Source organism: Myxocyprinus asiaticus, chromosome 6 (genome assembly GCF_019703515.2).
Source record: "Myxocyprinus asiaticus isolate MX2 ecotype Aquarium Trade chromosome 6, UBuf_Myxa_2, whole genome shotgun sequence".
NCBI lineage: Eukaryota > Metazoa > Chordata > Actinopteri > Cypriniformes > Catostomidae > Myxocyprinus > Myxocyprinus asiaticus.
In genome coordinates, this window is record NC_059349.1 from 42,806,612 (window position 1) to 42,831,369 (window position 24,758).

Below are 24,758 nucleotides of genomic sequence, written 5' to 3' on the forward strand. Positions count from 1 at the left end.
ATTGCATTTTCTTACATACAATAAATGTGAACGGTCGCTTAGGTTGTCAACACCTTACACTCAGCCTATCGTCTCCTTTTGGGTTCCATGGAAGAAAGAAAGTCATACGGTTTTGGAATGACATGAGCGTAAGTAAATGACGGCAGAATTACCCTTTTTTTTTTATTTTTTTATTATTATTAAACTAACGCTTTCAATTCTTTCTCAGTATTTATGACTCTTCGGATGTGACAACTGACAATAACTCAGTCTGCTGGGGGGTTAATATCTTTGTTGTGATGTAGTGAGTCACTTCCAGCACTGGAGGCACAAAACAGCTTAACAGGCAGCCCACACCGCTGCATTCATAATGTCTGGCAGCTTTCACATTGACTGGAGGCACCATGAGCTTTCTCTGCTTTGACCAGTCAGTATTCATGTGTTGCAGCACTGTGATGCCATCACAGGACCCCAAATCCATTTGTCCCTCTCACACTATGTTAGGCAGCTGTGTGTGTCACACCAGATCATGAATGTGGTGGCTGAGAATTGTTGCACACGTCAGTGTGGATGTTTGTGAGCACGTATTGGTAAGTACGTCATGACTTTGCCATGTGAGTCATCAAAAATATTGTTAGGCTCAGAAAGCGATGGCCCCAGCCCCCCATCCAATCAGAGTTCAGGATGAGCCAAAACAAGGCCTCAGGTCCATCGTCTTTTACTAGCACTCTTTGTATGTTTCTCTCAGAATGTGTTTGTGTGTGACAGATTCACTGATCACACATCTCACATCTTGGCAAAACATGGAGAGATTATGCCAATGCCTAAGGAATCTGCCATCTACGCTAGTGTTGATATGACACTTCATGATTTGCAAATGCCAATAAAGCCAGGAACTAGAAGAAAAAGAAGAGGGGCCCCTGTGTGAGTGGATAAACTGTTATAACTAAGTAAACAAACCATGGAGTCTCACCATGGAAATGTGTTGAGCCACTCAGCAGACCATAACATGTGGAGACAATAAAGTTAAGACTTAAATATTGATCTGTTTCTCACCCACACCTATCATATCGCTTATGAAGATATGAATTTAACCACTGGAGTCTTATGGATTACTTTTATGCTGCCTTTATGTCCTTTTGGAGCTTCAAAATTTTGGTACCCATTCACTTGTATGGCACGAGGGTGAGTAAATTATAAGAGAATTTTCATTTTTGGGTGAACTATTCCTTTAACTCCTTTGTACAAAATGTTAGATATCCTTTCTTTAATTGAAACACACAATATGTTTTTTGCAGCATTCTAAAAATTGCTGAAACAGTGCCAGATTTAAAGGCAGGTGTACATTGTGCAATTTTCTGCTGTTGTGCGAGTTCCCGACAGATTTTTAGAATTTTGAGCGGAGCCGAGCAGCTTACGTGCAGCTCACGACCCCCCGATAATTTTTTAAACTGTCTAAAAAATGTGGCCACTGTTGGCTTGAATTTGTGAGGTGTGTGCGGTTGAACGAGCCGATTTGCCGATCTACCTTACACATTTGGAGAAAATGGTCGTGTTAAAACTGTGTTTTTCCATATTATTCAGGACCACATCACTAGGAAGGATTCTACAGAAATGTCATGCTGTAATTTGTCATATGGGTTGTGCCAGGAGTAGACTGGCCGTCGGGAGTACTGAGATTTTTCCCAGTGGGCCACTGGATAATTTGGGCCGGCCCGTTGTCGTGCAAATACCGGCCTGTCGTACAGGCGATATAGGCAGGCGCCCTGGGCTTTAACATGACTGCATAGATTCCATTACAGAATGAATATTCAAAAAACTCTGTAAGACAAAACCAATACAAGGCTTTTATTTTGTTAAACTTCAAAGACTTTTATTTTGAAATTACTTACATATTGTAACACACTTCCATATGTGAGAGATAACTTTGGACCCTGAGTGGATCTCATTATTTGACATACAAATCACAATAATGGTGACAACCAAGACAAAATATTAAGTACAAGATGAGCTCTGAATAATCACAAAATGACAAATAACTGCAAGTTACAACAAATACAATAACAGCAGCATATATAAAATCTGCAAACAGTAAGGCTATGAGCAGTACATAGTCATTTGCATAATTTATTCATACTGTAGGGAGCTGAAGTGTGGCTTGCTGAATAATGCTCACGCCTGATAAAAATGCAGAAAATAAGTCATGAAAAATATTACTTTGTGGCTATTTGAGTCTTTGAGGCTTACTTTGTTTAAAGGATAGCAGAAACAGCTCTTGTAAAAGCATAGGGCTTTTCACTTTTTCTCAAGAATGATCTGGGGAAGGAATTAAAACACTGCAGATATAAAGACGCAACAAACTCACATAGAGTGAAAATATGAGCAATTAATCTGCAAAATATCTGCAAAGTTCTACATTTTAAGAGGTATGTTTATTTTGTTTTACATTATTTGTTTATATTTATATACATATGTACATATTCTGGCCAACTTTGTTTTCATTGATAATTTTTTTAATAAACATTTACACAGTTATGTGAGTAATTGACATGACATTTTAAGCATTGTCATCAGTGTCCTGCTGTGTGACACTTTCTTCATCTAACTATTTTAAACAACATTTTATGATCCTGTATAGCTATATATACATATATTATTATTATTATTATTATTATTATTATTATACTTGTTGTTTCCATAACCTTATATTAACTAAGACAATAGTTTATTTGCACTTCTAGAAAAAATTGAAAAGTGATTAAGATAAACTTTGAAGAAATGCTGACTTGTCACAGCACCTAAAATACACACTTTCCCTTATAGTTTCATGTACATTTTAGCCTATATCTGTATGTTGGGAAAAATGTTTTCAGTTATTTGTTTGAGCTCTACAAAATTCACTCATCACATTTACAGTAGTTTTATATGTTTTAAAGTTATGATAATCTTTGCACTGTGGGGCCCGTTGTCATGACCAGCAGTCAATAGAAATGTCTTCTTTTTTTTTCTTCAACACAAAATTTTGAAATTGAGCCGGAAAATGAAATCAATGAGTCGGTGTTTTATGGTGTGGTGTGTTGCAGGCCGGGTTTGGTGGGCCACTCTGGGCCAAAAATAACAGGACCACTTTTTAGTTCCAGTCCGCCCCTTGGTTGCGCTAGAAAACAATCTGTATCACTCTGACGGACAGAGTTTTAAAATTTCCGTCATGGTCTATTTTTATTCTTTATACTTGCATTCGTTTCAGTTCTAGGGCTTCATTTAGGGGGATATAGCATCTGTTATGATTGTATATGCACACGATAGTGGATATGTGATAGATTTGATAGATAGAACTACCCAAGCGCGTGTATGGAGGAGCCAAGGACTTCTAGACTGAAAGTTCTACCTGTCAATAAACCGCTGTGCTAAAACAAGATTGTTTAACTTTGCTGTGTGTGGCTTTAAAGCGTATTTACATAGACAAGACCTCACAGATCTTCTTCAGATTGTCTGCTATCAACATGCAAGCAGTGACAGAGATGAGAAGGACATAGCCTACATCTAAAGCTGAATAATACAGGTAGCCTATACTCCACTAAAATAACTCTGAATTCTGCTCTAAATGTCATGTTTGCACTTAAATTAAATCCATGTATAACCGACAGAAATGGTGCTTTCTTTTTAATCTTGTACATTTTGTGCACTTTATTATCATGCAGTAACTGGCAGCAGCAATACACTGACGTTATGATTGATGTATGCAGTCATAAAATCACACAGCCTCCCTTCGAAATCTGAATCTGTCAAATGTTGGACAGCATTTCTAATAATTATCCATATTTATTTATTTATTTATTTATTTAAACTGTAGATGAGTTTTCAGCTAATGCAAACCCTGGCCATGCCAGTCTTCTTTTTTATTTCTAATCGCAAGCTACAAGGAATGAAAGCAATGTCTTCCTCTGGCTTTATGTCTTATAATGTTAAATAGCATGAAAATTCTTGCGATTGCTCTGGAATTTGCCAGGTCGTGAAGTCGTGTAGTGTACGATTGCACCTGTACGATTTTCAGATAAACTGACTCGAAATGTGTGCAGGGGCTCACGACCTCCCAAGTGTCAGGACTCGCACTGGGTATGCCCGGCTTAAGAGGTTGTAGGTGCAGACTTGTGGTTGTACTGCGAAACAGAATTAAAGTACAAAAGTAAATATGTAATACAAGTTTGTGTCTGTCGTACTAGTCATTAAATTTGTTTCTATTTGACTGCAACTTTTAATTTAGAACTCAGGGTATTGTCCGTGAGTGCATATTCCAACATTCAACTTTATATTTTTATTTTACAAGTTTAAAATGTAAATATAATCTTACAAATTTTTATTGCACAAGTTCTCAAATTCAAATCTTCAAGCTCTGGAGTTTTGCTACTTTTTTATCTTAATAAAAGCGGTGCAGGAAACACTGGTACCCAGACTATTAAACCCAAATAACTATAATAATACCAATGTTTAACATTAATATTATGCATTGAAAAAAGTCTCTTGCAGCTTACATCAGGCTGTCTTTCCATCACGGCCAGGTTATGAGGCCCATTCATTAGAAATGTACTGAAACGTGGATGAGGCAAAGAGAGGCCCTGACAGTTTCTGTAAACAATTCTCTGACGCATGCCGGATGACTAATATTGTGACATCACATGAGTAATTGTGTCTTTATTAGTTCTGATAAAAACAAACAGCACGTTAGCTGTCTTCCATAGGAGATTCTCTGCTGAGTCATGCAGTATGCTTCATGAATGCTGTGTGATGTGTGTTCTAAAAACATCATGTAATAGTAGTGAATGACTTTCCAAATTAAATTATATTTGTGAATTTATCTGTAGAAGAGGATTTAATCAAACTAAATTAGTTTTAGAATGATTAAATAACTAATGTTAAATAACAATTTAAAATGTTAACAGAAAAATCATATTAATTTCCTAAGTACCTCTTAATCCAGTATGGAATGTTTTCTCTATGCATTTGGAAGTTGAATCCCTCCACCTAGTGGTTATACGCAAACATGGTAACACTCTCTATGAATCCTGTATGTATACTGTAAATATATTATAAAGGTAATCTTAATGCATTATAACATCTTTTATAAATGTCTTATTTTAAACATTTCTTATAATTTATTATATTTTTGAATAGTATAATCCATATAACACATTAAATTAGCTACAAAACAAGTTTTAATGCATTATACACTTTAAAGATATAATGGCTGTAATTATTTAGGAGAACATACAACTGCTTATAAGGTGTTTTATATGGCATTGCAATGCAGAATACCATTTTATAATGCATTACAGGCTTCATATAATTTTTACTGGCAAACACTCCTGTCTTCAGGCAAACAGCAGAGGTCTTAAAGTTGTCAGAAACATGTTTGAAGCATAATCAAAACCCAAGCCAAACATTTACTTTCAGTGTTTTATATTAACCCTTGTGCATTGTCTGTTTGTGAGCCACCCATAAGCTGTTCGTGGGTCAAATTTGACCCGAACATACGAGTGTAAAATATATATATATATATATATATATATATATATATATATATATATATATATATATATATTATTATTATTTTTTTTTTTGAAAGATATGTAACAACACTAATTTCACTAAAGTTGTGGGATTTTATGGTATTTAGACCTTATTTACCTCAAATTACACCATTCATTTTCATAGGAAATAAGCACATTTTAAGTTATCTTCACTTCAATAAAAACCTTTTCAGGAAATTGAAAAATATGTGATGCACTGGGGGTCTCTGATGACATCTGCTGGAATAAAAAATTACAATTACATGAAATTACAACTATGGCCAATAGATGGCTTCAGTGTGCTGCATGCATTGGCTGTTCTTTATAAGCCAATGTTATAACAAACTTAATTTCTAGATATTATCACAAGTATGCATTGGATATATATTTAGACATATATATATATATATATATATATATATATATATATATATATATATATATATATATAAAATATATTATTTGTCAGATTGTAGCATTTTTTTAACCACTTGTGTTGAAGTGTCAGCTTTTGCAATGATGCTCCAATATGCTGTCCAACCTGACCATGCTGCCACAGTCAAATCTGTTTGAGCTATAAAGAAAAGAGAGTAATTATTTTACCTGTCATTTATTTCAAACATCAAAATTCTAGCATAAACGTTGTCACACAGGGGTCATACTCAGACCTGTGCAGTTTGTTTGGTATGTGTGGACAGGTTTGTCTACATTTGTGAGAGCCAAATGTCCTCATTAGAAAAAAAGGCTCCTAAATGGGTCAGATGATGTTGGTATTCAAATCTAGTGATGTGTATGTTTGCGTGATGGTTAGATTTAGGTGTAGAGTTGGAAAATAGAAAATATTATTAGCCTGATATGAAATCAATGGAAGTCTATGAGATGTCTTCACAAATATAGTCAAACAAAGCAGTGTGAATGCATATGTTTTCTGCATTGTGGATATTTTAAAGATACATCTCTTCATTAATGTGTAATTGTGTTTTGCATTGTGTCTGGCTTATTGATTTTTATTTGAGAAATAAACAAAAAATGCTCTGTGTTGTAGTCTTTCCCATTCATTTAAAATGGAAGGTCAAATTTTACACGGAACAACGGTTACATTTTTATTTTTCACAAAGCCTCAACTCATCGAATCCAGTCCAAAATGTTTTTGTGTGTGTGTGTGTTCAGATGGCAAATGTAAGAAAAGTAATCAAGTCTTGGACCACTCAGACGAAGAATACCATTTTTATTAAAGAAATAAAATGAAAATGGGTCAAAAATGACCCGAACAACACATGAGGGTTAAAAAGTGCTTATTCTGACATGAATATAGAACAAGCTAGTTAGACAATACGACTGTGTATGTCTCAGTCACAACATATTCATTCAGATCTGATAGTCCAGTGATTAGCGACTTCTCTCTCTCTCTGAATCATGCACACTTTGTAGTAGAGAGAGATTTATCGAAATAAACTTGAATGAACCTATATATTAAAAAGAAAAATGTCCTCATTGGCATCACATGCATAAAGTCGACTTTGAGTTGTCATCAGATGGCACATGTTCAGAGTTCATGCTTCCACATTACACCTCCTCCTCCTCATCTTCTGGCAGAATTCCAGGGCATGGTTCCATGGTCACAGCAACACCCATTCCACTGCGGCCAACAGGCATATCAGTTACATACGTCCATACATTACTGTCCGGACAGTAGCACTCCACGCTGGACAGGAAACCCCCTTGATTGAATCCACCTGTGATGGAATAATATAAAAGTCTATCAGTGGCGATTGATTTAAGATTGGTTTAAGCTTCCCCCAAAATTTCATTTCATTTACTCATACATTTAATGTACGAGTAAATAGATCCATCCATCCAACTATCTCACCTAAAACGTATATCTTGCACTGGAAGACCGTGACTCCATGTGCACTGCGGCAGTGATTCATAGAGGCCATGGGTTCCCACACATCTCGAGCTACGTTATATCTCTCCATCGTTTTAAGTTGGGTTTGACCATCATAGCCACCAACTGCATAGAGGTAGTTATCCAGACACACCACCCCTACACACAGAACAGAAATCCGACAGTTTAGTTAATATCAACAAGTGTTTAAATTTAAAGTAGATACTTACTTTATATTGGATCATAATGACATTTGTCATAACATTTAAGTGATGGGGTTTAAAGGCATTGTGCAAGACTGCTGAAACCTGCACGTATCTATGTTGACTATACGCATTATTCTTCAGGCCATCTGCCGTAAACATAAAATAATTAATGCGACTGTGACACTGTTTCAGCAATTATATATTGTATAGGGTCACAGGGCTCTGGCATTCCTCAAAGTCCTGCAGCCAGTCACCTTCATGGACATTTCTTTTAAACAGATTTGTTATTTATTTACTCATTTATTTACTAATACATTTTTTTATGTTCTCCAGTTTTTATTTAGTTCTGGTTAATCATGTTCCATTTCAGTTGTAATGATGTTTTATAACTAAAGTTGTTTTATGTCGATGCAGGTTAAAATGCACACTTTCTGTATTGAAGACTCCCACACCCTTTGGCCAATGAATTTCCAATACCTTTTCATGACTTTTCCAGTTATTTGTGATTACTTTTAAATAATTTTATTGCGAATTTGCACTCAAAGAGCAAATTCTATTATTTTAGACCTGAGCATAACTAGAAAAACTTAGATTCAATATAAAAATAATCAATTTTAAAAATATCTGTTGGAACCCTGTGTATTGTATTGAAATGTAACTTGATTAGATTTGATGTGGTCATCTGTTCTGCTGTTTTAATGCTGTCCACTTTATCAATTTTTATATAAGATTCATGCAGGTACTTCATGTGACTGCGGATAATGCATCAAGTAAACTCTACTGTTCTAATCCATTAAAGGGATAGTTCACCCAAAAATGAAATGATTCTCTCATCATTTACTCACCCTCATGCCATCCCAGATGTGTATGACTTTCTTTCTTCTGCTGAACACAAACATAGATTTTAAGAAGAATATTTCAGCTCTGTAGGTCCATACAATGCAAGTGAATGGTGACCAAATCTTTGAAGGTCCAAAAGCATATAAAGGCAGCATTAAAGTAATCCATATGACTCCAGTGGTTTGATCCATATATTCAGAAGCAATATGATAGGTGTAGGTGAGGAACAGATAAATATTTAAGTCGTTTTTTACTATCAATCTCCACTTTTACTTTCACATTCTTCTTTTGTTTTTGGCGATTCACCTTCTTTATGTATATCACCACCTACTGGGCAGGGAGGAAAATTTATAAATATTGATCTGTTTCTCACAAACACCTATCATATCACAAGATATGGATTAAACCACTGGAGTTCTATGGATTACTTTTATGCTGCCTTTATGTGCTTTTTTGAGCTTCAAACTTTCTGGTCACCATTGTATGGACCAACAGAGCTGAAATATTCTTCTAAAAATCTTCATTTGTGTTCAGTGGAAGAAAGTAAGTCATACACATCTGGGATGGCATTAGAGTGAGTAAATGATGAAAGAATTTAAATTTTTGGGTGTACTATCCCTTTAACTGCATAAATGGTGCACTGTATTTACCAAGACCGCTCCGAACAGTGTTCATAGGTGCCACATGCTGCCAGGTTTTAGTGTCTGGCTGATAGCGCTCCACCGTGTTCCATCGGTTGTCCCCATCGAAGCCCCCAACCACATACAGATTTCCTCCACATGTGGCAACACCAGCCCCAAGTCGCGCAACTGACATAGGTGCTACAAATGTCCAGCGGTTTGTCTCTGGGTCATACCTGGGAACAAAGATGAGCAGGAAATCCTTACTAACCGGTCAGGACATTGTTGAGATATAAATATGAATATGATTCCTATACATAGCAATGAGGAAGTCAGTATAAAATAGAGTATTTAAATATGCGCTGATACAATTACCCTCTGTAAATAAAACAGGTTTACCACTGATCCTCTTCCATTATCAAAACTGATTTCCCTGTATTAAACTATGCTTCAAAAGCTAAATAAAAGTTATTAAAGTAAATAGATAAAAGCAATAAAAGTATTTGGACCTAATTATAAATGCAAGCAATTCCCAAGTGTTGTGTTACATGACCAACAGAAATGTCACAACTCAGAAAAAGCTTTCAGCAAGAAAGATTACATTTAACCTGCCAACATGACATCTCCTTTTAAAAGCTTGTGGAGACAGCTACAGTTACTGACCCAGAGTTTTTATCTCACAGCAAAACTGGGGCACAATGCACATACTAAGTCTTGAATTTCACACATCTTTGAAATTTTAGATGATTTATCGACATTCGTTGTTTAAATTTGTATCTTGCTGTAAATCCAAAATGGAATACATGCACTTTCTTTCCCTGCATTCCTGGACAGATTAACTTTCCGCTTTGAGCTGCTCACTCAGACAGAAATTATCCTCAATTGGATTCACATGCCTCTCTTATGAATCTGATGTTGAGCTGTTGTTTTCAACCAATTCTACAACAAATTAACTGCAAGAAATGGCTATAAGAAAATAAGAAAAATCTGAAACAAGATAAATTACACTTATCTCATGTCTTAATATCTAATGCAATTTTGCCTCTCAAGTAAATGTATCTTGTTTAATTATGTTTACATTTATATTAATATAATTGATATTTATATTATTTCTTACTGAAACAATGATATTGATTCAGACTAGGATTTTGGCAGTGTTGTAGGTTTTATTTTATTCCCAGAATATTGTTATTAATTGTGCATACTTTTTCAATTTTGCAGAAATTATCATTTTATTCTAGTCCATAGTAAAGCTGAGGTTATTTAATCATTTTATCTCTTTGAAAATGACAGAACTAATAAAGGCTAATTAAGGTTTGATAACACTTAGTAAGATTATTAACGTAATTAGTTTTGCACACAGGACACTTCATTATGTAAATGCTTTGATAAAACTGTCCCTGTAAAATTTCCAACGTAAATATAACAACCAACTTAATTGTCATAATAAAAAGAGTCCTTCCTTAGCTGGATTCCATTGTGACATTTTCTGCACTGTCATACTTGACAAACAACAACATGGAAAGCATTTGTTTTGGGCACTCTATTTGACATCCTGATTTGACACCATACTTACTGGCTAGTAAATATAAAATATTCACATCACCTATTATAGAGATATGTGTTTGTCTTGAAAGGCTTAACCTGACTCTAAGCTGTGGAATGTATGTTATGAAAGAGATTTGCCTGAAGCTTGTTAGTCAAGAGTGAATTCTCTGAAAAGACTAGACCTGAATGGTCTCTTCACACTTATAAGCAGCTTGTTCTAACTCAAAACATGAGGGCTATATCACAAGTCTAGCATGAAACAAAACCAATCTCATAGGAAACATTGTACATTGTCACAGACAGGTGCGCTAAGCAATCTCCTAATACAGCAATACAAACTCCATCAACCACATTTTTAATCTGTCACTATACACTGTACTAATGTTTTGATTCAGATAACATTCATATAATAGAAAGGAAATGTAATATAAAGGGGGGAAAACCCCATAAACCTCCACACAAAACTTCTTTCAGTGAGTTATTTGCTTCATGTTCTCAGCCTCACCTCTCAACACTGTTGTGATGTGTAGAGGCATGCGAGCCCCCTATAGCATAAATGCTCCCGTCAATGACCCCAACACCCACTCTGTTTCTGGGTGTGTTAAGCAGAGCTAGCTGGGTCCACTGGTTGGTCATGGGGTTGTAGCAGGACAAAGATCCGGATTCTGTGTTATTCTGTATAGAAAGGTTCCGGCCTCCGACAGTATAAAGGAGCCCAAACAACACGCAGGCCCCTAGTCCGCTACAGGGAGATCCCATATCGGCTAACTTCAGCCAGACATTCTTCCGTGGGTCAAAGGCTTCCAAAGAGTCCAGGGAGTGTTGCCTGTAACCCCCAGCTACATATATAAGCTGTGTCCCGCGATGGGGTGCAGGTGGCAAGTGTTTTCGAAGAGTCATGTCCTGGAAGATTTTGGACAGGAAGTCCTTGCAGGAGTTGGCCTTGCTAAGAATGGGGCAGGATTGCAGTTGTCGTTTGAGGAATGTGGGTGGCAAGGCATAGATGTGGACTGCATTGAGGAGGGCATGGAAGTACTGGGCACGACTCTCTGCATCCCAGCGGACCCAGTCGATACAGGCCTTGTAGACCTCAGTCTCGCATAGCACCTTTAGACTGTCCTGACTAATCAGCTCCAGCAACTGACAATGGGACAGACTGAAGAACTCCTCCTCTTTGGTTACCTATGACACATGAATGGAGGCCATTTAATTCAGAAAATTACAAATGCTTTATGATTTACTGGTAGATTGTAAATATATGTGAGGGATAATAAATACTGAAACAAATTACACATCAAAGGAATAATTAATTAAAAATGAAAACTTCAGTTTCTCATTCACACTTGTATTCAATTATAAAATGAAATCTTTACAAGTTGAGTTTTGGAGCTTAGCAGTATAAATCACCATCCTCTTTCCTTGTATAGAAAAGAGCAGCTCAGACAGTCTCCCTAACATATCCATTTGTGACAGAATAAAGAAAATAATGGGGTTCGAATAACATGGGAATGGATAAATGATTAAAAGTTTTCATTTTTGTGTGAACTTTACCTTAAATGTATTTTTGATCATTTAACAGATGGATAATTTATCCTAATCAATATCCATTTGCAAGACAGACCTGAGTTCAATTGACAAATCAATTACACAGCCCTGTTCTCTTTATATCTTCACGGACAAACTGTTGCAGGTCAGTGGCTCAGTACAGATACTTAAGAGAGCACAGCAGGTGGCAACCATCGATTGCTACTAACTGACACTTCGGGAATGGAGTCCATAGGGCACGCACCTCATTGAAGTGAGTGTTGATATACTCTCTAGTAAGAAGGTGCAGCTCAGTGCAGCCGATCTCCTCTGCGAATCTCGAGATGCCTATGACATTAGACGGCTCCAGGTTCTTTGTGAGGAAATCACAGCACGCTCTGGCCACTTCTTCCATCTGATAACGCATGGCAGCCAAGAGAACATGAAGAACACATTTCTCGCCCACTGTGATGCGGGAGGTGTAGGCGAAGTCAATGAGGCGGCTGATGACCTGAGGACACGCGTCTCTCAGGGTGACCTCCGAGGCGTGGCATTCCTTGAAATTACTGGTGAACATGGCTTTGAAGTAAGGACTGCAGGCAGCCAGCACCAGTTTATGCACCTAGAGAATGTGGATATTTGTTTGTGATTGGTATAATAAAAACAAAACAAAAAAACATACATTTCTTTTAGCAGCAAAATGACATAAGAAAATAAGTCTTTCATATAAAGCTATCAAAATGTAATTAGGTTTATGATTATAACAATAATAATAATAAAAAAGAAAATGACTTGCCAATGGGGTAAGAAAAATTCACTTAATAAAGTTTCTTTTTTTACCCAATTGACAAATAATATTTTTCTTGTTTAAAAATACTGATTAAGAATATATATATATATATATATATATATATATATATATATATATATATATATATATATACACCTAAAAAAACATGCTGTACCTGTTTCTTCAAGAGTAGCTGGTTGGAAAATAACTGTTGCTTTAAGAGAAGCCCCTTTGGAAATATTAATCTATATTATACTATACTAGCCATCACATGCACATTGTTTGTTTATAATTTGTTTACTCTGACAGACTTTATACAGACTCCTATAGAGCACAACATTGCCTGCCCAATTTTTCACTTTTTAATTTTTCGCATTCATTTTTTGCATAAACTTTTCATAAAATCCTCCATAAGCAATGAACCAAAGCAATCAGCTCCAAGGGGAAGCACAACATTACAAACTTTGTTTTGAGGCAAAAAAATATTTGAAAATTTGACAAAAAAGACAAAGGTACAAGACTGTGTACGTACTGTCTTTCACGAGGGCATGGACTATTATCCAATGAAGCATTGCGAATGATGTAATTATATAAAAAATGATGGGAATATATAAAACTAGTGATTTTAGGTTGTTGCCCTTACAAAAATCGAGAGTTCATGGCAAATTTGCCACAAATTAGCCACTGATTATTTTCACATGCAAATGAGCTTTGCGGCAAACTTGCAGCAAATTGTCCATTGTTGCCAAAGGTTTGCTGCAGGTTCACCACTACCGGTGAAGAGCTGCAAACTTCTGGCAAACATTTGCGGTGAACCACAAGCTCATTTGCATGTTAATATAGTGAATGGCAAAATTGCGGCAAATTTGTGGTAAGTTTGCGACTAGTTTGCCTAAACACTAGATTTTTTTTAGGGTGATTATAAGTATAGAAACAATATATGTGTTATGTTTATTGCAAAATATTCAGGTAAGTACAAATAAATAAGTAGTTGAAGGGTGAATGGAGACCAACTTGGTTGTGTCATTCACAGGGCATCATTGGAGTGGGCAGTAGCTCCTGGTCACGTTTCGTGGGCAATTTTGGCCGTGGTTCTTTGATTGGTGAAGCTTTCTCTGCTGGACAATGGGTGATGTAGTTGTTTACCAAGAATTCCGCTATCAAACATGATTTTTAAACAATTATGTTGAAATAACGACTGATGGCTTCAACAGAAGCATATACCATCGATAAACAACCTCAGAGCTCAAGGTCTTTAAAAGTTTATAAGTTATTGTAGAAAATCAATTCATCTATGGAAAAATTTATTCGATTTTTACTTCCGGAAACAGACTGCTGCACTCTATAGGCGTGAATGCAGCATCACGCAAAAGCAAACATTTTCGGTTACCATAATGCCTCATAGAAATACGCTATTCGCAGGTGACATAAATTGAGTAATCAGCTGGTCAAATGATCTATAAACATACCGGCCACTTTGAGGGGAGAGCACCATTACCATAGAATAAAATTGATTTTCCTTGGCAATGTGAATGGGGTTTTCATTTCATGCGAGTCTACATCATTTTAAAAACACCATAAAATCAAAATTGAAGGGGTTTCTTTTTTACTTTTAGTTTATGTCTAATAGCTTTCAAGCCATCTAAATGGTAGTGTACTCCTGAAAGTTAAACAAAATTAACTATTAGCAAATTTGTGCATTTACAAGCCCATCGATATGTCCCTCCCAAACTTCATGCTCCATAGGAAGTCCGCCAATGGAAAGAAAACTGCTCTTCAAAAGATTTCACTGGGTCTTAAAACATATTTGTCAAAAGTAATACTTAATTGTTTAGGTGTTAAACCTTCTGGAAATTTGAAAAAACGTACTGTACATTTAAGGACTAAACTCTCACCTTAAAATCCACTATCTTGTCCTTGTATGTCACATGTAAAACCAGGTCACAGAGCAACTCGTGATGGCGGAACTCATCCATGATTTGCATGGCTCTAGATGGGTGACTTTCAACCGTGTAATCCAAGTAACCATGACCCCTCATGGAGGGCACCACGATGGCAGAAAAATCCTCATCTTTGATGGGCCTCTTCTTTCTTGGGCATATCATTCTCTGAGGCCAACGATGTAACTGATTTAAGTAGAAAATCGATGGTGACTGCAGCTGAACAATGTCTATATCCATCCACGTGTCATGAAGAAATACAAACACAACTGGTGATGGCTAAGGGATAGAGAGCCATGTTTCTTCTGTCTGGTTAGAAGTCCATCATTCCAAGGGTCTTCCTCTGGCCAAGTTGGCATTGTTGAAATATCCAATAGTGTATGATAATAAAATGATATCACTTTGTCAGTTATTTATATTTTGATAGTTCTTTTATAGGCAAGCTTTTTTTTCCTCTAGAGGATGTAAATGGGAAGCTAGCACAAAATCACTGTAATCATATGCATCAGAATGTCATATTCTTTAATTCCAGAGTCCACAGATGGTAGGAATCAAGTCATAAAACAGTGTCAATTGAGAACAATTGAGTTTCCCTCTGCGATCTGGAATGAGCTCTTTTCACTCTGTGAAAAACAAAGACACAACACTGAGTAAGAAAATGTTTATTTAACCCACCCACCCCCACTCCAGTGCCTTCAAGCGAATAAGCTCGTACAACCAAGATTAAGAAAGTTCTTATTTAATTTCAAGTTGGACATGAATAATGACATAACTTGCGCATTTGTAAGATAATTCAGTAACTCCACTGACAAATGTTATTATACACTAAAAAACTCATTTCGTTTCAGAAATTGCACTACAATGGTCATGTGGTCAGGGTTGAGAGGGTTACTTTTGAAATGTATTCCACTACAGATTACAGAATACATGTTGTAAAATGTAATTTGTAATGTATTCCATTAAATTACTCAAGGTCAGTAATGTATTCTAAATACTTTGGATTACTTCTTCAGCACTTGTTTTGACTATAAAAACTCTGCCAGTACAGTAAGACCAAATACACTTGTTAAAAATACATTCTCTGAAAAACCTAAATATCTTATGCAGTGTTGTTTCTAAAACAAGATAAATCAAATTGATCTTGTTTTAGGGATTTTTAGATATTTTTACAGGAAAAAAAAATATAAAAATTATCATCAAGAATATGTTTTTTCCCCTAATATCAAAGATCTTACTAGGAAAATAAGAAATTATGATCTAACGTGAATTTTCTTGATAAAAAAATATGATCGTGCCTGGTAACGTGCATGTAAAATGGCCAGAAATAGCAAATATTGCTTAGCATAAAGCTGACAATTTACACAAGGTTTATTTCTATTTCTTCTGCTCCAAACTTACTTCAAACTTCTCTGTCTGCTCGTATGAATGTAACACATCATAAGAAAGTGTTTCACCGCTGTTCAAATGCACTTTTGATTGCATCATTTATATGTATAAATGTTTTCCATCTGAAAGGACTAAATATTAAATGAAACAAATGACAATAAAATGCAAAGTAATCTCTTCAGTAATCAAAATACTTTTTGAATGTAACTGTATTCTAAATACCAATGATTTAAATTGTAACTGTAGTGGAATACAGTTACTTATATTTTGTATTTTAAATACATAATCCCGTTACATGTATTCCATTACTCCCCAACCCTGCATGTGGTTTGTTTTTTAATCACTACAAAGAACCGGATCATAAGAGTAACTTTTTTAGGTATCAGAGTACACTGGTAACGCTGTATGTTTCCCACAGTAGATTCATAAGAACCATTTCATTAGAGTCATTCGTTTGGTAATCCAAGTACACTGGACAAGCTGTGCTTCAGCTGAATTGGGCTGCAGGAAACACTTTATTTTAGTACGGCTTTCCATCCGCACGGATGGAAAATTGCCTTCACTGTTTATAAAATGCTTGTACAACCAAGATAAATATGGAAGTTGTCTTTATATAGAACTATATAAGACGGTATATGCAAATAACAATATGGCAGCATTACACAAATCCAGAGAGTTCTGCTATAACAATGTGTACTAGAAACTGTCTGTTTAATTACAGTATATGCTGACAGTTGCACAGACTTGGCTGAGTCAAGTTTCACTTCCCTACTGCTTGACGGATGTCAAGTTGTCTACAGAAAAAAAAAAAGGCATACAGCAAAGCCACGCCCTAATTCACAGAAGACCACGTGATTTCCTTCATAAAACAACCAATACTTTTAATCCATGCTTGTAGTGCAATGAAATGGTGATGTGTACCAAATGCCTGAAACCTTTGTCCACATTAACATGGTTTTCAGTGAAGGCCAAAGTCTCTGTTGCTGATCAGTCTTAAAGGGATAGTTCACCCATCAATAAAAATTCTGATTTAATTTAGTCACTCTCATGTCCAAACCCATATGACTTTCTTCTTCTTTGTAACATAAAAGGAGATATCAGGAGGAATGTTCGCCTCAGTTACCATTTACTTAAATTGTATGGGGAAAAAGATGCAATGAAACTGAATGGTGACTGAGGCTAACATACAGCCTAAAATCTCCTTTTGTGTTCCATGTAAAAAAAAGAATTTTTTTAGGTTTGAAACAACATGAGGGTGAGTGAATGGTGACAGAATTTTATTATTTGGGTGAACTATCCCTTTAATGTTGTTTTTCATCAGAGAACAGTTTGTTTTTTTCATGTGTTATGTAACATGCAATCCTTGCAGGTCATTTCTGTTGCTTGAGAGACTTTGTATCCCTGTTATTGCACAACCCATCGTGTTAAAGCCACACTTATTTGCCTTTAGGCACAGCTTATCACAAGACACTGCTGCAAGTCATGGCTCCTTTTGGAACTGAGAACCCCTTCAACTGTGGCCTCCATCAATTATAATGGCTCATTGTGTCATTTTGCACCCACATACCATACCGCTAAGCCAGGTTTACTGTACTGTGCACATTAGCACCAGCTCTATGGCTTTGCTGGGATTTACCATTAACTTGCTGAGTGTTGGTCTATTTGAAAAATCACAAAACAGAAAGTGAATATAGCAAAAGCACTGGAACACCTGTGCCAAATGAACTTTAGTCCTAGTTAACCCATGCTGTGCTGTCTAGAAAACAACACAATTAAAGGAATAGTTCAGCCAAAAATGAAAATTGGGTCATTATTTACATTCTCTCATTGTGTTTCAAACCTGTATTTTTTTAATGAAAAACAAAAATCGGAATTTTTAAAGAATCTTTATGCAGTTTAGGGCTGCACAATTAATCGAATAAATAATCTAGATTACAATTACACCCGCCACAATTAAATAATAATGAAAAGTGTCAAAATGTTCTATTTTTTAAGGGTTTTTGCAGCGGGTGAGCATTGTAACTAGGCATGTGACACTATCAAATTTTCACATCACGATAATTGCTGAAGCTTTTACCACGGTATATGGTATTATCACAGTACTGAATTACATTACAAAAACGGGTTGAAAGATAAACAAACTTTCTTGTTGTTTTCTTAATAACAAGTTTAATTACTGGCCTTTTAAATTAACAGATAACAAAGAACTTTGAAAAGAACCCTGAACATTTAAAAAACTAATTGAACATTTACATAGTTACTCAAAAAATTAAATAATATACAATAAAAGCCATTTAAAAATGTATAAAGTAAACACATTTTTGAAAATAAATATTAAGACAAATAGTCAGTCAGCATCTTAAAGGGCAAAGTAAAAAAACTATTGTGATAAGAAAAATTTAAACAGTTTGACCAAAAGTTTATCTAGAACTATTTACGGTATTTTGAAGTGCCCATGAAAACAATATTGTGCTTGTTAATTACCGTGATATACCATTTTACAGAATAACGACACATGCCTTTCAATTGTAACTAGTGACAGACAAGATAATTCTTCATCCCTTCTGTGTATCATTTATTAAAAATCTTTTTTTTCAGGCTAGTAAGAAGGCCAATGCAAAATAACTAGTCTTAATTTACTGATGTATAAACAGCTATTAAGAAATACAGAAACAGTTCTTAGCTTGTTTTGGATGAGTTGCCTACATAAAAAATTTATAGCAATTACAATATCAAGGGAAATAATCGACAATTATGATTTTTGTCATAATTGTGTAGCCATAATACAGCTCTTTCCATACAGCGTTTGGTTCAATGTGACCAGCTCTATCAAGCACCAAAAAGAATAAAAAGCACCATAAAATTATAATAACAGTAGTCCATATGCCTTGTTTGCTACATATTACAGTCTTCTGAAGCTGTATGATAACTTTGTGTGAAATTTAAGTCATTATTTACCGATAATTAAGGAATTAAATTACAACTACATTATTTACTTTATTTACCAAAACCCGCATGTGCTTCCAAATTAAAAAATGCAAGGTTCAACGTAAAAACAGGATTGGTTCTTGCATATTTAGTAGCCAAATATGATGCACAGATTTTGAATTCTGTGCATGAACGCAGGCTGGACAAGAACTTTGAAGGAGGGCAAGATTATCAGTGAATAACAACATAATTTGTGGTCTGTTCATCACACAAAGCTATTGCATGGCTTAAGAAGACTTGGAATATCATGCACAAGTCATATAGACTACTTTTATGATAGTTTTTTGTGTTTTGACAGATCACTATGGTCATTATGAACTTTCATTGTATGGAAAGAGCTGTGTAAAAATTATTTAACAATTTCTACTTGTCTTGAATAAAAAATAAATAAGTAAGTAAATAAATAAAAGCATAAGGCTTTGGAATGTTTTTTTTTTTGGGGGGGGGGGGTGAAATATTCCTTTAAAAAAATCCTCATCACTCTTGAGATTTCCAGGGAGAGAGATAGAGAGAGAGAGAGAGAGAGAGAGAGAGAGAGAGAGAGAGAGAGAGAGAGCAATTCCACTGTGTCAGTTATATAGTGAGGTCTGCAGGAGGACAAAACTTTACATTGATAATTGCACCATGACACATTTTTATTGCTTTGATAAAGAGTCAGTCAGACTATGAGCAGTCTGAAAGGTGTTCATGACAATGAAGGAAGCCGTGAATCATTAAGAAACTGGGTGGATGGCTGATGGGAAATACTTTGTTCAAATGGTTTCCAAGTACATGCACTGGTCTGTTTGCATATCAGAAGATAGTTGTAATCTAATAGTTATGTAGGAAACAATCAGACATGCTCTCACACATAAGCAATTAGGAATGCACTGCATTCTGATTCACAGAGATGATTAATAATAGTTTGATTAGCTCAGGGCTCAACAATAAGTATAGCCCGATGGCACTGTGCCAGTGTGAGAGAGTTTCGGGCCAGCTGACAGAACTGTTATGGACTATTGGGCCAGTTCAGTGGTGCCACTACATCTTTTGTTGATCATGTAAATGTTTTTATTCCTTGCATTACAAACTTAAACTTGTGCTTTTCTTTTAAAACATTCAACACAGATGTGGTGGATCTTGCTGATATACACTGACGGCAAAAATTTGGAATAATGTACAGATTTTGCTCTTATGAAAATAAATTGGTACTTTTATTCACCAAAGTGGCATTCAACTGACCACAATGTATAGTCAGGACATTAATAATGTGAAAAATTACTATAACAATTTACAAAAAAAAAAAAAAAAAATTCAGAACTTCTTAAACTACTTTCTTAAACTTCTAAAAAATCCTCCACGTGCAGCAATGACAGCTTTGCAGATCCTTGGCATTCTATCTGTCAGTTTGTCCAGATACTCAGGTGACATTTCACCCCACACTTCCTGTAGCACTTGCCATAGATGTGGCTGTCTTGTCGGGCACTTCTAACTCACCTTACAGTCTAGCTGATCCCACAAAAGCTCAATGGGGTTAAGATGCATAACACTCTTTTCCAATTATCTGTTGTCCAATGTATGTTTCATTGCCCACTCTAACCTTTTCTTTTTGTTTTTCTGTTTCAATAGTGGCTTTTTCTTTGCAATTCTTCTCATAAGGCCTGCACCCCTGAGTCTTCTCTTTACTGTTAGACATGAAACTGGTTTTGTGCAGGTAGAATTCAATGAAGCTGTCAGCTGAGGACATGTGAGGCATCTATTTCTCAAACTAGAGACTCTGATGTACTTATCCTCTTGTTTAGTTGTACATCTGGCCTTCCACATCTCTTTCTGTCCTTGTTAGAGCCAGTTGTCCTTTGTCTTTGAAGACTGTAGTGTACACCTTTGTATGAAATCTTCAGTTTCTGACAATTTCAAGCATTGTATAGCCTTCATTCCTCAAAACAATGATTAACTGATGAGTTTCTAGAGAAAGCTGTTACTTTTTTTTGCCATTTTTCACCTAATATTGACCTTAAGACATGCCAGTCTATTGCATACTGTGGCAACTCAAAAACAAACACAAAGACAATGTTAAGCTTCATTTAACAAACCAAATAGCTTTTAGCAGTGTTTGATTTAATGGCAAGTGATTTTCTAGTACCAAATTAGCAATTTAGCATGATTACTCAAGGATAAGGTGTTGGAGTGATGACTGCTAGAAATGGGGCCTGTCTAGATTTGATCAAAAATGACTTTTTTCAAATAGTTATGGTGCTGTTTTTTACATCAGTAATGTCCTGACTATATTTTGTGATCAGTTGAATTACACTTTGGTGAATTAAAGTACCAATTTCCTTCCGAAACAACAAAATCTGTACATTATTCCAAGCTTGCTAACATAGATTTTATTGAAATTGGGAGAGTGACTTGTGAAAGTCTTGAAAGCTAAATATCAGCTAAAATTAGTTAAAATTATAAACAAGTCTAGGGTGACCGGATTTCTGCTTGTGGAAAACGGGACAACCCCCTCCCAGCAAAAATTAAATTGATGGATCCTTACCTAGGTGCAGATCAATGCGAAGCTGAGGGTGCATCCGCATCTGTAACTGTTGTCACCTTGTACTTTTATCTGGCAGCAATTTTTCTCAGTGTGCTCTTGTCTTTCAAGAGTTTATCGTAAAATGCAGAGCAGTCCAGTCCAAAATTAAGATGTACGAAAGTCGAGATTTATCCGGTATCCATACTGCATTCTTTAATGAGAACCCACAATGCACAGATGCAGATGTCCCAGGCGGACATAAAACAAACTCCACGGCCTTGGCTAAGACTCCGAAGTTAATGGTCTTGCTATCTAGCTCACAAAAAACTGTCCATCTCTCAAACAAGGCCGTCTTGTTCATGTTCCACTCAGTGATGTGACGAGTGACAATGTTTTTCACGCAAGCCCACTCATTAAAAAGCGTGGTTTCGTCAATCAAACTGAGAGTGGGGATTCACTCAAGTTTTTCTGTGTTCTCGAATGAGCGGCTCCAATTTTGGAAATAATTCACCGATGCTGAATAAAAGTTTCTCACTGCACAAAAGAAATCATCCGCTTGCATTTCACCAGCTTTAACCAGGACATCCAACTGCTTTTTAATTTCAGAGGGTATGAATGATTCCTGCAGCCTGGCCTTAAAGACTTTTCTCAGGTCATGAATGTGCAAAGCCACTTCTGTGGCTGATATGTGGTCTTGCTTGCTATCTCCAGTGCACGGTTAAAAGTGGCTGTTTGCTTGAGTGCGAAGCCAATCCAAAGTTTAGTGCAAGGATCGCTGTAAATGTCTCTTAGAAACTTTGGGCATTTTTCTTGAGAAAGAAAGTATGCACGCAGACCACTGAAAATGTGTAGTATTCTTTCAAGAGCTGGACCAAGACAAAAAGGAAACGTGTGTTGCCATGCTGCAGTAATTTCTGATAGTCCAGCTGCACAAAAACGAGCACGCTGCATATGACAGGTTCAGATTTGGTGCGGGCAGAAGAAAATTTCGGATCATACAATTTCTTGATCAATTTCGCAGTGCAGTCAGCCGACCGACAACTATGGCCATGCACAACAGAATGATAAGCAAAAAGTCCTTCACTTGCGTGCACCTTGTCAGATTCTGAACTTTGCTTCACAAAAAAATCACTAAGACTTGGTGTGGCACACTTACTTTTAGCAGCATCCACATGCTTTTTTGTATGAACATGCTGCGTGATGGCGGTGCAGCCTCCATGGACGATGGAAAAGCGAGCTCCAGAAATCTCACACCTCACTTTAATAGGCTCTGTCTATGACTCCTGTTTTAGAAATTTTAACTCTTTTTGAAGATCCTCATTAAATGTACAGGCATGCTTCCTTGACATTTTTCCAGCCGCAATTTAATCTGTGCTCTTTCAAACTGACTCTTTAGTCAGTTCACTAACTGGACGTCTATTGACAGGGGATTGTGATTGGATAGTTTAATCCAATCTTGTACTTTAAATAACACGGTGTGATTTTATTGGTTTTACAAGCCATATTCTTGGCCACCTTTGATTAGAATACTCACGTGACTGAGAAAGCCGCATAGGCGATAGAGACATTTTAGGAGAGGGGAAATACGGGACAAAACACTATTTTTTCAGAATAAGTCAGGACACTAGAAAAGGTGCTTAAATACGGGACTGTCCCGGGAAAAACGGGACGTCTGGCCACCCTAAACAAGTCACCATATGCCATTGTTTTCCTGCAAGTTTGCTTATTATGAACGTATTACCATCATTTCAGCTGTATAGTTATTCCTAATAATAACAAATGAAAAATTATATATATATATATATATTTTTTTTTTTTTTGAAAGATAACATAGCATTTAATTAAAAATCTCAATTGATTTCTTTCTTAGACATATAAAAGTACACTTCTTAAAAATAAAATATAGACATTTTGATGGAAAATATTGGCAGGGGCAGCACAAATATGAACATCGGACAGGGCCAATAGGAAAAGAAAAATGCTTATTTCTGATCAGTGTGTGGCTTTTATTAAAGCACAGTCGGAAAATAACTACCAACTCTAAGTTTTATAGAGATGTGCATGGATGAACCACAATACTCAACATGTAAGAAGCAATAAAGCACTTTAAATCAGGAGGGTAAAACATATACATTAAAGAGACTGTACATAATTATAGACAGATAACAACTGCACTACTCTAATGATGGCAAACAAACAAACAAATATTATCAATTGTGCCATTAATACATCCAAAATTACGTAATGGGTTGGCAATCAAACAGCTTGATAAAATCGCGCTGATATGGCGAGAAACAAAAAATGACTCAGTCTAACAACTAACAGAAGTCAACTCAAGCGCGAAGCTGGCGCACGTTTTCTAGTATATGTTGGTCTCTTTCGACACCAATGAAAGGCTACTGTATCTACACCCACTACAACACTCACCTTATATCAGGAACCGGCGACAGTTCTCCACTTACTTCTAAAGAAAGTGTTCAAATCAAATAAAGCAACAAATAAAGAAGGGAATAACCTCCGCGCAGTCGCGAAGAGATTGTTCCTGTGATTGGCTCGTACAACGTCAAAACAAAAGACAAAATGAAAATCGAAAGTTTTTCTACGCTGTGTTGAGAAGCCTCTCCGTCTTCCAGCTGTCAACCGACTGTGAAGGAAACGCGCGCGCACCCGCTGGCATCGCGCCACACAAACAGTGCAGTTGACATAAGCATGACTGTGAATGAGGCGCGTGCACAGAGACTTGCGCGCGCACCCGCCTGGCAGCTTTCCAAAGAACAGAGCGCCTTTGACATCAGCATGACTTTGCAACTCCTCTATTTAGACATAATACAGGCTATCTGACAAATCGAAAGCAAAGATACCGAGGACTGTCAGTTGATCTCATTTGTCATTTAAATATACCTCTCATATAATCCTTTTCCTGGAGTGGTTCATGGAAATGTTTTTGGCATGAACATAAGGTTGTTATGTAAAAAGAAAACA

At 36.2% G+C, this 24,758-nt stretch overlaps 1 protein-coding gene across 1 annotated transcript; it reads right to left on the reverse strand.

Annotated features, from left to right (window-relative positions):
- Nucleotides 1-6,754: 6,754 nt before the first annotated feature.
- Nucleotides 6,755-24,453, reverse strand: LOC127442461 (kelch-like ECH-associated protein 1A). Its single transcript, XM_051700512.1, has 7 exons — nucleotides 24,204-24,453; nucleotides 14,858-15,525; nucleotides 12,438-12,794; nucleotides 11,154-11,830; nucleotides 9,131-9,336; nucleotides 7,417-7,593; nucleotides 6,755-7,282 (listed from the first exon to the last, which is right to left on the reverse strand). The coding sequence occupies exons 2-7, from the start codon at nucleotides 15,140-15,142 to the stop codon at nucleotides 7,113-7,115; spliced, it is 1,872 nt and encodes a 623-aa protein (XP_051556472.1). The 5' UTR covers nucleotides 15,143-15,525; nucleotides 24,204-24,453; the 3' UTR covers nucleotides 6,755-7,112.
- Nucleotides 24,454-24,758: the final 305 nt, after the last annotated feature.

Excerpts from the sequence above, each read along its gene's own strand:
- LOC127442461 (XM_051700512.1), bottom strand. The coding sequence starts at position 15,142 with ATGGATATAGACATTGTTCAGCTGCAGTCACCATCGATTTTCTACTTA. Across the intron at positions 12,795-14,857 it reads ACAAGATAGTGGATTTTAAG|GTGCATAAACTGGTGCTGGC; the intron begins GTGAGAGTTTAG and ends CACATTCTCTAG. Across the intron at positions 7,594-9,130 it reads CACTGTTCGGAGCGGTCTTG|GGGTGGTGTGTCTGGATAAC; the intron begins GTAAATACAGTG and ends TTCTGTGTGTAG.